Source organism: Phacochoerus africanus, chromosome X (assembly GCF_016906955.1).
Source record: "Phacochoerus africanus isolate WHEZ1 chromosome X, ROS_Pafr_v1, whole genome shotgun sequence".
Lineage (NCBI taxonomy): Eukaryota > Metazoa > Chordata > Mammalia > Artiodactyla > Suidae > Phacochoerus > Phacochoerus africanus.
In genome coordinates this window covers 30,912,322-30,929,195 of record NC_062560.1, presented here as the reverse complement: position 1 = coordinate 30,929,195, position 16,874 = coordinate 30,912,322, and the positions used below count along the sequence as shown (strand labels likewise).

General features: G+C 36.0%; 1 protein-coding gene across 6 annotated transcripts in view; it reads left to right on the top strand.

Moving 5' to 3' along the window:
- Positions 1–16,874, top strand: part of DMD (dystrophin) — a 2,144,556-nt gene that overhangs the window by 556,905 nt on the left and 1,570,777 nt on the right. For all 6 annotated transcript variants that reach the window (XM_047764837.1, XM_047764839.1, XM_047764840.1 and 3 more), the window contains 2 exons: positions 4,449–4,637; positions 5,335–5,516. In XM_047764837.1, the coding sequence (XP_047620793.1) occupies positions 4,449–4,637; positions 5,335–5,516 (371 nt within the window). The remainder of the gene's footprint in view (positions 1–4,448; positions 4,638–5,334; positions 5,517–16,874) is intronic.

Sequence of the window (16,874 nt, the reverse complement as noted above, 5' to 3'; positions counted from 1 at the left end):
TCACTGCTCTCATTCATTCAGTCATAGATGTAGTTAACCTTCACGCATACTGTACTTTTCTCCTCTGCTCTTGAATGTACTTTGTTACCCCGTTGGACTTCACTTACAAAACCCAAGTTCAAAGATAAAATTATTAAGAATTTTAAGACAGTGATGTCAAGGAACAGATAAAACTACAAGGGGTTGTTCTTAGTCTTGGGCATCATAATACTGCTCAGGTTGTCCAACCATGAGATACATATATCTCCCAGGGTACCTTTCCGTGATTTTTCTCCTCTCTCTTTAATTATAGCTGATTTACAGTTTTGTGCCAATTTCTGCTGTATAACAGAGTGACCCAGTCATACATATATATACATTCTTTTGCTGATATCATCTTCCATCATGATCTATCCCAAGAGACTGGATATAGTTCCCTGCGCAATGGAGTAGGAGCTCATGGCTTCTCTATTCTAAATGTAATAGATTGCATCTACCAACCCCAAATTCCCCGTCCATTCCACTTCCAACCCTTCCCCTTTGGCAACCACAAGTCTGATTTCTATGTCTGTAAATCTGTTTCTCTTTCATAGATAAGTTCATTTGTATGCTATTTTAGATTCTACATATAAATGATATCATATGGTATTTGACCTCCTCTTTCTGACTTACTTCACTTAGTATGAGAATCTCTAGTTGCACCCATGTTTCTGCAAATGACATTATTTCATTCTGTTTTTATGGTGAGTAGTATTCCATTGTATATATGTACCACATCTTCTTAATCCATTCATCTGTCAATAGATATTTAGGTTGTTTCTAGGTCTTGGCTATTGTGAACAGTGCTGCAATGAACATAGGGGTGCATGTAGCATTTTGAATTATAGTTTTGTCCAGATATATGCCTAGGAGTGGGATTGCTGATCATATGGTAGTTCTATATTTAGTTTTCTGAGAAACCTCCGTACTGTTTTCCATAGTGGCTATACCAATTTACATTCTTTCTCCAGTATTTGCTATTTGTAGCCTTTTTATGATGGCCATTCTGAACCATGTGAAGTACTACCCCCTTGTAGTTTTGATTTGCCTTTCTCTAGTAATTTAGGATGTTGAGCATTTTTTCATGTGCCTACTGGCTGTTCATATGTCTTCTTTGGAGAAATGTCTATTTAGGTCTTCTGCCCATTTTTTAATTGGATTGTTAGATTTTTTTTGTTATTGAGTTGTACGAGTTGTTTGTATATTTTGGAGATTAAGCCCCTTGTCAGTCACATCATTTGCCAATATTTTCTCCCAGTCTATAATATTTTTGTTTTCTCTTAGGTTTCCTTGTGTTGCAAAAGTGTATAAGTTTGATTTGCTCCCATTTGTTTATTCTTGCTTTTATTTCTATTGCCTTGGTAGACTGACCTAAGAAAACATTTATACAATTCATGTCAGAGAATGTTTTGTCTATGTTCTCTTCTAGGAGTTTTATGGTGTCATGTCTTAAATTTAAGTCTTTAAGCCATTTTGAGTGTTTTTTTGGGGGGAACATGGTGTGAAGATATGTTTTAACTTCATTGATTTATTTATGACTGTCCAATTTTTCCAATACCGCTTGCTGAAGAGAATGTGTTTTTTTTCTATTGTATAGCTTGTATATTCTTGCCTCCTTTGTCAAAGATTAATTAACTGTAGGCGTGTGGATTTATTTCTGGGCTCTCTATTCTGTTCCATTGTTCCATATGTCTCTTTTTATACCAATACCACACTGTCTTGATTACTGTAGCTTTGTAATATTGTCTGAAGTCTTGGAGAGTTATGCCTCCTGCTTTCTTTCCTTTTTTTTTTTTTTTTTTAACCCCAGGATTGCTTTGGAAATTCTGGGTCTTTTGTGATTCCATATAAATATTTGGATTGTTTGTTCTAGCTCTGTAAAAAATATCATGGACAGTTTGATAGGGATTGCATTAAATCTGTAGGTTGCTTTGGGTAGTATGGCCGTTTTAACAATATTAATTCTTCCAATCCAGGAGCATGGGATAACTTTCCATTTCTTTGAGTCCTCTTTAATTTTTCTAATTAATATTTTATAGTTCTTAGCATATGTGTCTTTCACCTTCTTGGTCAGGTTTATTACTAGGTATTTAATTTGGGGCGTCAATTTTAAAAGATATTAATTTTTATATTCCTTGTCTAATATTTCATTGTTAGTATACAGAAATGCAACTGATTTCTGAATGTTAGTCATGTATTCTGCTATTTTGCTGAATTCACTGATCAAATAGTTTTTGTGTGGAGTTCTTAGGGTTTTCTATATATAGTATCATATCATCTACATAGAGTGACACTTTACCTCTTCCCTTCCAATTTGGATACCTTTTATTTCTTTTGTTTGCCTGATTGCTGTAGCTAGGACTTCTAATATGATGTTGAATAAAGTGTTCCAGATTTTAGCAGGAAGGCTTTCAGCTTTTCTCTGTCAAGTATTATATTAGCTATAGGTTTGTCATAATGGCTTTTATGATGTTGACATATGTTCCCTCTATTCCCACTTTGATGAGAGTTTTTATCATGAATGGATGTTGAATTTTGTGACTTTTCTCCTTTTAATGATGAGTTTTATATTTATTATTTATAATATTTGGGGATAGAGAGAAGGAATACACTATGAAACTTGTTCTAACCCCTAAGAACGTCAGAACTTGCCTTGACCTTGGAGAGGGCCCATGTGACTAGACCCCTTAGGGCACTCATGTTTTGTTTGAGATATTGGAGTTGGATGATTTTGACTTAACAGGATGACATATTTCTGCCAGTTCTCTAGAAACAGATAAAGAGTGCATCATTTGATGAAAGTATTACACCAAAGACTGCCACTATGCTTTTTCATCTTAAAAGATTTAATATCTGGAGAAATTTATAATATTAAATTTTCAAAATAGAGCATTTATCAGAAGAGCACAATTAAGTTGGTGCTGGCAGCTCAGTGGGATAAGGCCCAGAATTGCTGGGGACTAAAAATCAAAGGCAGAAATGGCAGGGGAGAGCCATCAAAAGGATGAATTTTCTCTAGGCAAAATCGTGAAACCCCCTACATAGCTTCTGGTTGTTCTGCACTGCCTTTTGTTTCCTTTGCACAACCCTATTTGTTAGGTTCCAGTGCTTGCTTGCTATCTTTAGGGTGTTCAGAAGATTCCTCTCCAAATATTTCTCCAATATTTTTGTTCTAACTACATCAACGGTTTGCCTGTGTCCCTTAATGCAGCAGGAAACCCTCTCGAGTGTGGTCCTTCTCAGGATTTTCAAAGCCCAGCAACCTACCATAAGTATACTTGACCTCAAGAAAAATTTATGCAGATTTTATTGTTCAAATTTTTGCTACTGATGATTGCCTTAATGTTAAAGGAGCAGGCACATACATTATCCCAAGAGCTCTCTCCTATCACTTGATAGTACTGGCCCCATAGCTTCTGGATCTCTGGTCAGTATTGCATCCTGGAAACCACCCTTTGCTCTATAGGAGATTCTCTTGAGGTCTCCATTACATGGCTTGAGGTGGGGGAAGGTGTGAACATGTGTTGCACTCCAGTTACTACAGAGGAGTCTTTTCTCATCAGATTTCTCCATTCAGTTTCCTTGCTTCCTCTTACACACCTTTGAACTATGTAGTAGAACAATGGTGATGGGACAATTCTGTGGTCCCCTCTTAGCAATTCCTTTGTATGTGGCCTAGATCTTCTCTTTAGAATTGTGAATACTTTGTAACCATTGTTTTCAGCTTTAGGATCCCAGTATAAATTATAAGACAACTGTTGGGAATCTCACTTAACATCCTGCTAAATACATTTGATAGCAAACACTTCATATTTTGCTTCTCCTAAGATGATATCTTATTATTTAAACTATGGCCTTCTATAAATAAAGGCTTAATTCATAGAAGTCATTATATTGTTAGAAACTCAAGATGTGGGAAATGCATATTTATTTTTAAATTTTACCTTTTCCCTGCTTAATTTCATACTGATAATTTTCTGTTCTATAAATTTTCACAAATATTTCATTGGAAGCTCTTGGGAAGATGTGTTTCCTTTAATGTCATTGTTATGTAAGTATTCTACCAATGATATATATGTAAAGGATTAAACATATGAACTAAAAAAGTTTACATGTATATGAAAATCCATGACATTTAAAATACAACATGAAGAAATGATGTACTAATTCACTCTTTATAGTAATCCAGAAGAGCTTTAATAAAACATTATCTTGGAGTAGATACCAACTGCCATTTGTTATTTTGTGTGTATGTTTGTGAGGATGTTAAAGTGAAGGCTTATTATTGTATGTGTCTACTGTTCTTGTCTCTGATAATGCAAGTAGACATTTCTTGCATTTTAAATATTTCATTCAATTTATCATTTAATGTACTGGAAGAGTCTGCAAAGATACTAATTGCGTAACACCCAATTTGTTTTATTGTTCAGCGTTTGGAATCTCCTGAAGACAAGTCATTTGGCAGTTCATTGTTGGAGACTGAAGTAAACCTGGACAGTTACCAAACAGCTTTAGAAGAAGTACTCTCATGGCTTCTTTCAGCTGAGGACACATTGCAAGCACAAGGAGAGATTTCTAATGATGTAGAGGAAGTGAAAGAACAATTTCATACTCATGAGGTAAAGTAAAACATCGTTTAATGAAACAAAGCACATGACTTATAATGATAAACTTTTCTGTTTTCCTCAATTACTCTATAAGACCCTTGTATTTGGGGAATTTAGTGTTTATTTCGAGATTGAAATGGGTGTTTGACATTCCAGTAGCCAACTTTGGAAGTTCTCCTTTGGAGAATAACTCTTGAAGGTGCTGAGATTTGATATTTGCCAGTGGTTCATACAGGAATGTGAAAGCTCAGCTCCCTTCTCTTGGGTCAAGGTCAATGCTGAGATAGAACTTGCACTCCACGGGTACCTGTGGGGTATCAGGATTAACTACCCTCGGTGGGAGACTTTTCTAGAGATGACACACTTAATTGGCTTTCTCCCCTTCCATGTCCTGTTTCTTGCTTCTTCAACTCCCTTCCAGATCCCCTTGGGACCTCTTCCTTAATAAATCACTTTCACATAGGTCCTTATCTCAGCTTCTGCTCCTGCAGAAGGTGACCTAAGCTAATCATTTCCTTAATTCATATTAAAATTTGTATTGGGTTTTCTTAAATAAAAATTAAAATACTAAATACTAAAAATTAAAATACTAAACTATTTTCTGGAAATATAGTTTAAATGGGCTACATATTTTAAATTACAAAAAAAAATTCAAAGTCAAAATGATTTCCCTAAATTGTCACCTCTTATTAACTTCTTCCCTTTTCAGGGATACATGATGGATTTGACATCCCATCAGGGACGAATTGGCAATGTTCTCCAATTGGGAAGTCAACTGATTGGAAAAGGGAAATTATCAGAAGATGAAGAAACTGAAGTGCAAGAACAAATGAATCTCCTAAATTCAAGATGGGAATGCCTCAGGGTAGCTAGTGTGGAAAAACAAAGCAAGTAAGTCCTTGTTTTTAATTTCTAAAAGTAGCACATTTTAGAACCGTACTATTATTTTATATTGTAATTAGAGTATAGTTGATTTATAGTGTTATGTCCATTTCTGTTGTACAGCATAATGATCCAGTCATACATATATACATTCTTTTTCTCATACTATTTTCTATCATATTCTATCCCAGGAGATTTGATATAGTTCCCTGTGCTATACAGTAAGACTTCATTGCTTATCCATTCTAGGGGGAGGCAGGAAGGCATGGGATGGAGTCTTACTATTATTTTGATGCAGTTTCTTATTTAAATTAGGACTCTCATTTTTTTTTTCCCTAAAGTACACAGCTCTTCTTCAGGAAGCATTTTCGTTCAATTTTCATATCTGTTATGTTTTGTTTTTCACTTTAGTAATTGAAGTGGAGGTGTCAAAGATAAGGACCACTATTTACAGAACTATGCTTTAAAGGTTGCTAAAATTGTTGTCATAGTTAATATTTTCCAACTTTTTTCTAAAAATTAAAATGTGAATATCAAAGGCATGGACGTATACACAGGAAATCCTGCACAGAAAATCACATATTACATACAGTTGACAGCAAACTTCTGAAGGAAAATCTCTGGAAATATTAAATCATTTCTCCTATGTTTATGGAAATCCTCTTGGAAGAAGTTTCTCATCTGTGTTTGGAAATTTTTCTTCAAGTACTTGCATGGTTGTGAATTATCTTAAGAATATATATTGACTTAGTGAAAAAAGAATTTTCAAGACATTTCTGAAAATGGCATATTTCTTATAAAAGTAACAAGTAGATCTCATCATTCTGGATGTGTTGCTTTGATTTATTATTGTTAGGTGTGTGTATTCATGTAGAGCCTATCAAGACAAGATAGATTTATTTTTAAATGAAAAGAAATGAAGTGCCAACTGTGGATTTGAATACATAAACTAAAGAAAATGTCCAAGTGCCTTAAGTTTACTTAGCTATTATTTATGAAGATTAAAACCTTTAAAATAGGACCAGAGAAACTCATTAGATATTGCTGGGAGGATTGCTGTTCAAGTACTAAGTTATAGTGTGACAATAGGGAGGGGGAAAACACATTTTTAAGCCCATGTATTTTGAAAGAATAAGTAAAGCATATATAACATAGAATTTTCACAAGTATTGGTGTCCCAAACCAGGAGATACTGGTCTATGCATATTGACTTTTTCCGCAACTGTGCTCCTTTGAAAAATGCAAGTAACCCTAGAGGTGTGAATTGTAAAAGCCCTATTATAACTATTCAGTCTGCCCCCCCAGGCCCAAGGATCAACTTGTTCATGCCACCCATTTATCATTGTAAATCATAAGATATAGAGCCTCCTATTTGTGGTCATATGCCAACATTCTTCAGGTTGCAATTTCTATTTGTACCCATCTGTTCAACTTAAAGAGAGCAACCTCAGATAAAATTTGAAAGTCTTTAAAATCCAGCCTCCCTTTTTACTGACTTTCCCATATGGCACCACTTTCTTTTCCTTCCTGCATTCTGTTTTTCCATCCTCCTCCTGAGGCTGAATATCTCCATTGTTTCTCACTCTCCTTTTTCAATAGGTCTAACAATATAGGATTGATTATTCATACTAACAATTAATTGCAACTTGAGACTGAGTTGCAAGAAAGGGTGAATTCAACCTAAAATTAAAATCCCAAGTTTTTAATATGTTATTATAACATTTTAAAATAGGTTAATTTAAAATAATCCCCCAAGTCCATGACTGGGAGAACAGACCTGTGGTTGCCAAGGGGGAGAAGGAGGGAGTGGGCTGGACTGGGAATCCAGGATTAATAGATGCAAACTATTGCCTTTGGAATGGATAAGCAATGAGATCCTGCTGTATAGCACTGGGAACTATATCTAGTCACTTGGGATGAAGCATGATGAAGGATAATGTGTCAAATGAATGTATATTCATATGTGTGACTGGATCACTTTGGTGTATAGTAGAAAATTGACAGAACACTATAATGGAAAAAATAAAAATCTTAAAAAAAAAATTCCCTGTTAAAGAGATACCTACCTTTAGATGCTGGATGACAGAACACACACACACACACACACACACACACACACACACACACACACACACATTCACACACATACACATGCATACATGGATGACAGAGGACACATGCATACCTGTGTAATTTACTCACACCCATCCTACTGGAGGATGCAAAACCTAATATGGCAATATCACTAAAATAAGACTGACCTAAAAAATAATCTGTCCTTAGGGAAGTCTTATGGACCTTGGTTTGTATTTAAGCTTTTAAAATGATTCTTCAGAAGGCAAGGGCAGCCTCTTAGCTGGCATAGCTTTTGCTAAAACATAGACTTTTTAAAAATAAGACACTAGTATGGAACTGCATTTAGCACATAATCTTGTCTGGATGGTTTGTTTGTCTGACAATCCACACACACACAATTTTCAAAGAAAACAAGAAATTTTAAAAATACAAGGGTAAAAAAATGCTCTCATTTCCAACTTACACTAAAGCTACTCTCATTCGCCTAAGGGATACGGTCTTACTTTCTCAAACATGTATTTATGTGAACTGGGTGGCGTACTTCCTCTCTGTGGTCCTTGGTTACTGATTTCTGAAACAGCAGCAGTTCCATGTCTGACACACCTCTAAAAGATACTGGCTGAGATAGGATACAAAAAAATATATAGATTGTGGATGTAAAATTATTATGAAATGCAAAGAGTGATCATTATTATGAGATGACTAGTCATGGATTATTTTAACCATACCTTATAACTCTGCCTTGTATATATTTTTCATTCTTTGTTTTTTCCTCCAGCCTGTTCTCATTGCCTCTCTCATTTTTTTCCCCAAAGGATTTGTTTGTGGGTATTTTCTGTGGGGGCAAGGGAACATGAGCATGTTTGAAGTTTTAGTTTTATTATAGAAATATTTATAAATTCCTTGCAAAGAAAACTTTAAAAAAAACATGTAGATGCTTCTGCCTTTCTTCTTCCATTTTACTCTATTCTCACTGATTTTTTCCTTATTAATTTCTTTCCTCTTTATGAGCAGGAATTGATGATGAAGCTAAAGTTAATATAGTAAAGAACTTCGTTAAGATGTCTCTAGTCACACACTACTTTGGCACAAACATGCTGCTGTTAGTCATTTACCAATATTTACCAATGTGTATGAGATTGAAATGGAAGAACTAAGTGCCATTGATTGCAAAATTAAAATAATTAAGAAAGACAGTATCTGTTGACAGGCTCGAGTTGGAAACCTTCAGAAGAGTCAGCAAAATGATTTTTGTTTTTGTTTTGTTTCGTTTTGTGTGGCAAAATACCCTTGGATGGTGGGAGGTGAGGGAGAGAGAAGAAAAAGACAAAACCTCCCACTGTGGAAGTACAAGAAGACTACTGGCATAGGGACAACAGAAGATTTTCTTCTCTATGAATAAACTAATTAATTTGATTGAAAAATGCAACCTGCAGAGAGCAAAAGAGATTTACTGACATTTCTACAAGGACTCATAAAGATAAGCACAGCAAGTTCCATCAGCTTCTCTGATAATTGTGGTTAGGACATGCAGGGGGAAACTAAAACCTTTGTGATGGTGAGGGAAAAAAATGAAGGCAAGTCAGTAAGGAGGTCAAGTAAAGTTATGTTCTGGTTTACATCAGCAGGAGAGAGATGAATAGTATCTGGGTGAAAATATAAGCTGTGTCATAGGAAATAATTGTGAATCACCATCAACACTCTGGGGAGAAAAATATGTCTAACAACTCTGGCTCATCTTTTTTTTTGTTTTTCAAATGTCTATTCCATTGTGGAAATGAGATAACATATGTGAGAGTGAATAGAGCAAAAGAGGCGCTGAACAAATGGGTGGGTTGTTTCCTCCCAAGTGAAGTGACTGACATTACATATGTGAATATCTGAATGAATGGATGAATAAATACTTTCTTAAAGAGTTCTAATCTGTTAAATGAATTTGTTGCAGTGAACTTTTTAACAATGCATAATCTCAGATTCTTACTTGTTATTTTATATCACAGTTTCATCAATTCATTCTTTTATTCTCCCCATCATGTTAAAATAAGAATTCTTTGCAGATCAAGGTGGATCAAGAACCACTAGCAAAACATCATCTGAGAACTAATTTAAAATGCAGAGTCTCAGGCCTCATGCCACAGAATCAGAAATCTGAAATTTAATGAGATCTCAGGCTATCAACCACGGTGGACCAAACATATTTACTGCTTTCTTAGAAGCTCCAAAAATGGTACTGGTCATGTCTTATTCAATCCTCAATGCTGATATCACTTATTAGTGATTTATGAATAGCAAGATTCTTAGGAAAGAGTATACAATAACAACAATGTGAAAGGGTTTTTTTTTGTTTGTTTGTTTTTGTCTTTTTGCCTTTTCTTGAGCCTCTCCCGCAGCATATGGAGGTTCCCAGGCTAGGGGTCTAATCGCAGCTGTAGCCACTGGCCTACACCAGAGCCACAGAAATGTGGGATCCGAGCCACGTCTGCAACCTACACCACAGCTCACGGCAACACCAGATCCTTAACCCACTGAGTGAGGCCAGGGTCGAACCCACAACCCCACGGTTCCTGGTCGGATTCGCTAACCACTGAGCCACGACTGGAACTCCAGGACCACAAATCTGATTCCCACTTTCCCACCTCACCTTACTTGCCTTTTGACTCAGGTAAACCTTTGTTTCTCCAAGTGTAAATAGGGGTTAATATCAGTTCCTGCATCATTAGGATAAATTATAGTAATATCGCTTTTGTCTGACAAATGATGAATAAAATTCGTTCCTTACAAATAAAATTTTATTTAAAAGCCCTAAATTGTGAAAGGTCAAAATTACAATTTAATAGGTAATGTATTTCTTATGAAGTATTAATAGCTTATAAATAATTGGATAAAGACATTTTTATGCATCGTAAACCTCCCTCCATGTTATCTTCATGCCTCTAATTCATGTTAATCCTGATATGGCCATGCTGCCTGGAATCAGCCTCCAAAACATTTGCCACTCATGAGCATCCAAGGGCTGATGTAAAAATTATGCCTGAGTCCTGAAAAACAATACAGTCATTTTTAACCCTTGAATCACTATAATTACCTGGCTAGAGTCAAACTCCACTAATTCACCTTTCTGTGACTCTGATAGTTTGAATAAAAACTGAACTTAAACATCACATTCAATGACCATTTTCTCTGCCCCACCCCACTCCAGGAAATAAGTTACTAACTTTATTTTTCTTTTCTTTTTTAATTCTTTTGTGGTATGGTTGACTTATAAGGTCGTGTTAGGTGTATAGCAAAGTGAAACAGTTTACATATATCCATTTTTTTGTATTATTTTCCTATTTGTGTTATTATAGAGTATTAGATATAGTTGCCTATGCTATATAGTAGGTCCTTGATGTTTATTTTTTATATAGTAGTGTGTATCTGTTAATCCCAAATTCCAAATTTATTCCTCCTCCCTCTTCACTTTGGTAACCATAAATTTGCTTTCTATGTCTATGATCCTATTTAAGTTTGGTAAATAAGTTTATTTGTATCATATTTTTAGATTCTACATATAAGTGATATATGGTATTTGTTTTTCTCTGTCTGACTTACTTCACGTAGTATGATAATCTCTAGGTCCATCCATGTTACTGCAAATGATATCATTTCATTCTTTTTTATGTCCGAGTAAATGAAATAAAAACCCATTTAAGGGGGTTAAAACGATTACACATTTGAGCTTATGTCAGCAATTTATGAGGTAAAATCAAAACTATATAATCTATTCATTAAAAGCATTTTGCTAAGATTTTCAAGCCATCAGTTTGAATAAGTGAATAAATTAGTTTTTATCAGTGTGATTTTACTGATAGTTAAAATTAAAAATGCATTAAAAATTCAATTTCTATAATTCATACTGGCCAAAAATATGTTTTATTTACATTTTAATCATAGTATTATATTGTGAATGTATCACATGTTTATTGATCATCACTAGTGATTCTTTTGTTATCTTAGAAATTCATAATAATACTTTACCTACTTTTGTTAGCTATATTTCTTATTTAAGAATTGCATATAAAGGAGTTCCTGTTGTGGCGCAGCCATAATGAACCCAACTAGTATTCATGAGGGTGTGGGTTCAATCCCTGGCCTCAATCAGTGGGTTAAGGATCCAGCGTTGCCATGAGCTGTCATATAGGTCACAGATGTGGCTTGGATCCTGTGTTGGTGTGGCTGTGGTATAGGCCGACAGCTGAAAGTCCAATTCGACCCCTACCTGGAAACTTCCGTATGTTGCATATAAACAAATAATTATGAATACCAGGAAATTCAGCCTGAGAACTTGTCTTCCTAAAGAGTTTTACCCCTTGGTAATTTTTAAATGTTTAATTGTAGTCCCCTAGAACTTACAGAGTCTATACCAGACCTACTGACTTAGAGCCCATAATAGGACATACTCCCCTGGTGATTCATATGCACATTAAAGTTTAGGGTACACTGGTTAAAACCATAAGGGCAGCTGTTATCTTATGTTACAATCCACAAGTTGGGTGACTTGACACCATTAAGTCTGTGACTTAGTTGAGCCATCAGTGTCCCTAGTTCGTCCAATGTATTGGTTTTGCTAGTCTTCCTCAGATACATTTGCAGTTGGAGGTTGGCTGCAGAAGTTTTTAGTACCATATCCTGACATGCTTCTGCCTCTAGACTTTGTCAGGACCATTTCCCGTCCAGAGCTATTGTATTCCAATTCCACTCCTCTCTCTAGAGCCAGCCATATATTTATGCTCCATTCTAATTCTGATTTTATGTTCCTTTTAAATGATCACTTGAAAACTGTAAGATGAAACCAAGAAAAATGCAAACTGCTTCCTTGCCTGTGGGTGGTAGATTTTTATTTTGTGAATTTGATAAATTTCCCTAATTTATTTGCATCTTGAGAATGTTAGTTGGAAATGTGGACTTTCTTTTTCATTTTAATATTTTAGGCTGAACAAAATGAAACTGTCGTTTTCATGCCATAAAATCTTCTAATATCAGCAACTTCATATGACTCAACCTAATACAACATTTTATACATAAAGAAGGAAAATTATTCAAGGTTAAGAGGATAGACTTGGGTCACAGCTTAGTATGTATTTACTGGCTTAACATGTCACTTAGATATGTGGAGCAAGTTGTTTACCCTTTCCAAGTTCCAGAGACCTAAGAAATAAAATAACAACAGTATTAGTTACCTTACTAGGTGATAATGAAGACCAAATGTAATTATTCAGTATTTTTCAAACACAAGTCAGTCATGCTCCACCTTCACAATTTCTTCCATTTCTGCATTCCTCCTTATAACTATGTTTAATACTTAATTTTATTTGATTTTTTTATCCTAAGCTATAGAATTTCATACATACATTAAAATCACATATATACACACTATATAAAAGTATATATAGGAGTGGTGGCTCAGTGGTAACAAACCCGACTAGCATCCATGAGGATGCAGGTTTGATCCCTGGCCTCTCTCAGTGGGTTTAGGATCCCGCATTGCCATGAGCTGTGATATAGGTCGCAGATGTGGTTCGGATCTCATGTTGCTGTGGCTGTTGCATAGGCCAACAGCTGCAACTCTGATTCAACCTCTAGCCTGGGAATTTACATATGCCCCGGTTGTAGCCCTAAAAAAACAAAATAAAACAAAAAAGTATATATACATGCACATATGCTAAGACATAGTAAAATTACTTCTAAATTTCTCCTTTGTGCCTCTGAAATCATTCTGCAATCTACAAATGGATTATATGTCATCCTTTAGGATCCACTGAAATAGTGTATTTAATGCCTAACAGCGAAGTTATCACAGTTGAATACGTTAACTAATATATTTAAAAATTAGTTTAAAAAAACATTTTAACCCAAGGGGTAGTTAGCCTCCACCTTCCCTGAAGTTACCACTTCTTCTACCACATTTGAAAATCAGGGCATTTGTGTTGTGAAGGCTTTTAAACTGACCTTCTGATAGCAGTGCCTCCTCACGCTTCTTCCTCTGCTCTGACATTGCCATGGGCCACTAGTCACTTCCCTGCTGCTCAGTCCAAAACTCCAGCCTATAATTCACCTGCTCTCTCCCCAGGTCTAGGTGAGCCAAGGAAGCCAAGTATCTTTCACTGCCTGTTAATTAATTTCATTCACCCCGTGTGCAGAAAACAATAAGGACTGGAGCAGACACTGCTGAACATTTAGAGTGTCTAAAGTAACACCGTTGGAAAAGAAAAAACATTTTTGAACATTATGTTAGAAATAATTGTTCCTAGATTCCAAAAGCAAACCATACAAAGTTAAGCTCTTCACAGAGGTTCCCCACATGGACATCACCTTTATTCCCAAAATATCTTATTCCTAGGTTTATTTCCTCTAAGTTTCACCCTAAGAAAGTTGTATCTGACCCTTTGGGATTTGTTTCAACTTAAATGAATTTTATATTAGATGCAATAACTAGAATGAGCACATTCCCTAATTATATAACATTCATTGTGAAATATCATGGGGGTCAGTGAAGGAAGGCAGCTTCAGTGGTCCTATCAACTCTCCAAGTCTAGAAGAATATTGAAGGGGAGTGTTTGAGCATCCTGAAATGATGGGTTTTTATATTTTCTTGCCAGCATCGGACTAATGGATAGCTCCTTAACCTTTTGAGATTGAACAGTGGATAGCTAATGGATCACACACACATACACACACAAACACAAACCTTGTTTTCAAGGTTTCAAGTGATTTTCAAATATACATTCTTCCCACTTAGATTTTTGTTATTCAGAGTGTAATCCACTGGGCAGCAGCAATGGCTTCATCTGGAAGCTTATTAAAGATGAAAATTCACAGGCTTGACCCCTTGAATGTCAATCAGAATCCTGAGGTGTTCTGTATGAATATTTCACTGTGAGAAGCCGTGACTGAAATCACAAGGCAGCTAATCCAAACACCTGTATATAGGAGTGAGAAGGATAACATAAGTGAGTGAAGTGAGTTGGGTATAAAAGAGGACAGGAATGGTGGGGACTATGACAAACTGAGATCTCATGGTGCTTGGTCTGTAAAGCGCAGTTAATAGTCAACTTTACAGATTGTTGCCACGTGGGAAGGCAGGTTTAATGTTGCTGCATCCTGTTAGAGGTTTTCAAGAGTGGCAAGGTCTGAGGTCTGCAAGGGGTGTCTCATGATTTTTAATATTATCAATGATTTCAGTTCTTTTAAATTACCTGGAGGCCAAACCAGGCATATGGACTACTATTTGCCAATATCTAAACAAGGCTGATGGTAAAGAAAAGAAATATTTACATAGGTAAAAACATATCTTCTCTGAATGCTTTCCACAAAGAGATGAATGCTATGCATTTTCATGTTGATCGTATATACCACCATATTTGTATCTTTCTGTTTTCAAACTTACTCCAAGATTAACTTCAGGCTTCAGACATGAAATCTTTGACTTTGGAGCTTCAGGTCAGAACCAATTCTTAGGCAGTTTTCTCTGAGAGTGGAGGTGAAGTTAGGGTGAGAATGTAATAATAGTCTGATGTTGGGAGTTCCCACTGTGGCGCAGCGGAAATGAACCTGACTGATATCCATGAGACCCTGGGTTCAGTCCCTGGCCTTGCTCAATGGATTTGGGATCCGGCATTGCCATGAGCTATGGTATAGGTCAGGGATACGGCTAGGATCCCATGATGTGGCTGTGGCTGTGGCTGTGGCTGCGGCATAGGCTGGCAGCTGTGACTCTGATTCCACCCCAGCCTGGGAACCATATGCCACTAGTGCAGCCCTAAAATGCAAAAAAAAAAAAAAAAAAGTCTGAAGTCAAAATAACTCCCAATAACTCCTAACCATTGGCATTTGTCCTTATATTAAGTCTCAATAGAGTTGGGGTGAGTTGTGGATGTATGTTAAACTATCTAGAACAGTGATTTTCAAACTTGATTGTGCCTCAGAATCACCTAGAAGTCTTGTTAAAATTCAGATTCCTAGGCTCTACCCTAAGTTTCCGATTTAGTAAGTCTGGGGCAGGACCTGAGTATTTGCATTTCTAACAAGATCCCAGGGGATAGGATGATTCTGTCATCATCATGGAGCACACTTTGAGAACCATTGGTCTAGCAAGGAAAAGCAGGGCTCTGTTTGGCTGGGAAACATGGATGTGATTGTACCAGTCATTAAAAATATTGAACTACACAGGCTGCACATTGAGTGTCTCTATACACTACCTGCCACACAGCCATGCAGGCCCCTCCAAGGACCTTCAACAACACATATTTACACTCCACCTTTAAAAGATACAGTACCTGACAAAGTGCTTACTGGGTCATCAGTTCTTACTGGTTAGTCTCTGAGTCCAGGTTTGTAAGGTGAAACCACTATGAAACACAAAAGAATACTCAAGGTTCAGACTTCAGGTTTTTAGGCAGAACTCAGGAAATTTCCCAGACCCATGGATTGGTGTAGAGTATGGCATTGTATAGCTCTCCCACACCTTACATCATCAAGCTGTATTGGCTTTCCTGGTTCTCTCATATGCCTCAGAACACAGGTGGTTCCTTCAATTTGGAAGTATTTACCTCTTCCTCTTCACTACTTCTTCTTACTTTAGACTTTAGAGTTATTCAAATATTAGTGCTTCAGAAAAGCCTTTCCTTACCTCACAAACTCAATTCAGTTACTCTCATTTCATAGCATGATGACAATTATAATAAACTAATGGCCTAATGAGATATACATTATCTGTGGCCCCATCCCCAGAATATAAGCTCTGTGACTGTAAGAGGCTGTGTGGGTCTTTCTCACCTCTCCAATAATAATACCTAAGTACTCAATAACTGTATATTTAATAAGCATGTGACAGTTTAAGTCTCAACTCTCAGGCTATGTGTTGTGTAATGATACCATTCATAATGATCCTAGGTTAACTTGGACCCTCTTTTCTGTATCCTCTGAATGTATATGAATCCAATTGTAATGATTTATTTGTACTATTGCAATTGTCAGTATATGAATTTCTATAAAATTTCTCAGCTACTTGAATAGGAGAGTAGGTATTTTCTTTTGGACGTTCCTAACAAATAGTTTCCAGCACAGGTACGGAAGTCAGTGAATATTTGTTGAATGAAATGTCTGTAAAAAGTTTAAAAAAAACAATGTTTTAACATGGAATCCCTTATTAGCATTTACGCATGTGTTTTATTTAAAACATTTCTTCAAGTATAGGTAATAATATGGGAATTTTTCTTTAGTTTTTGAAATGTGAGATTTTTAGCTCAATGT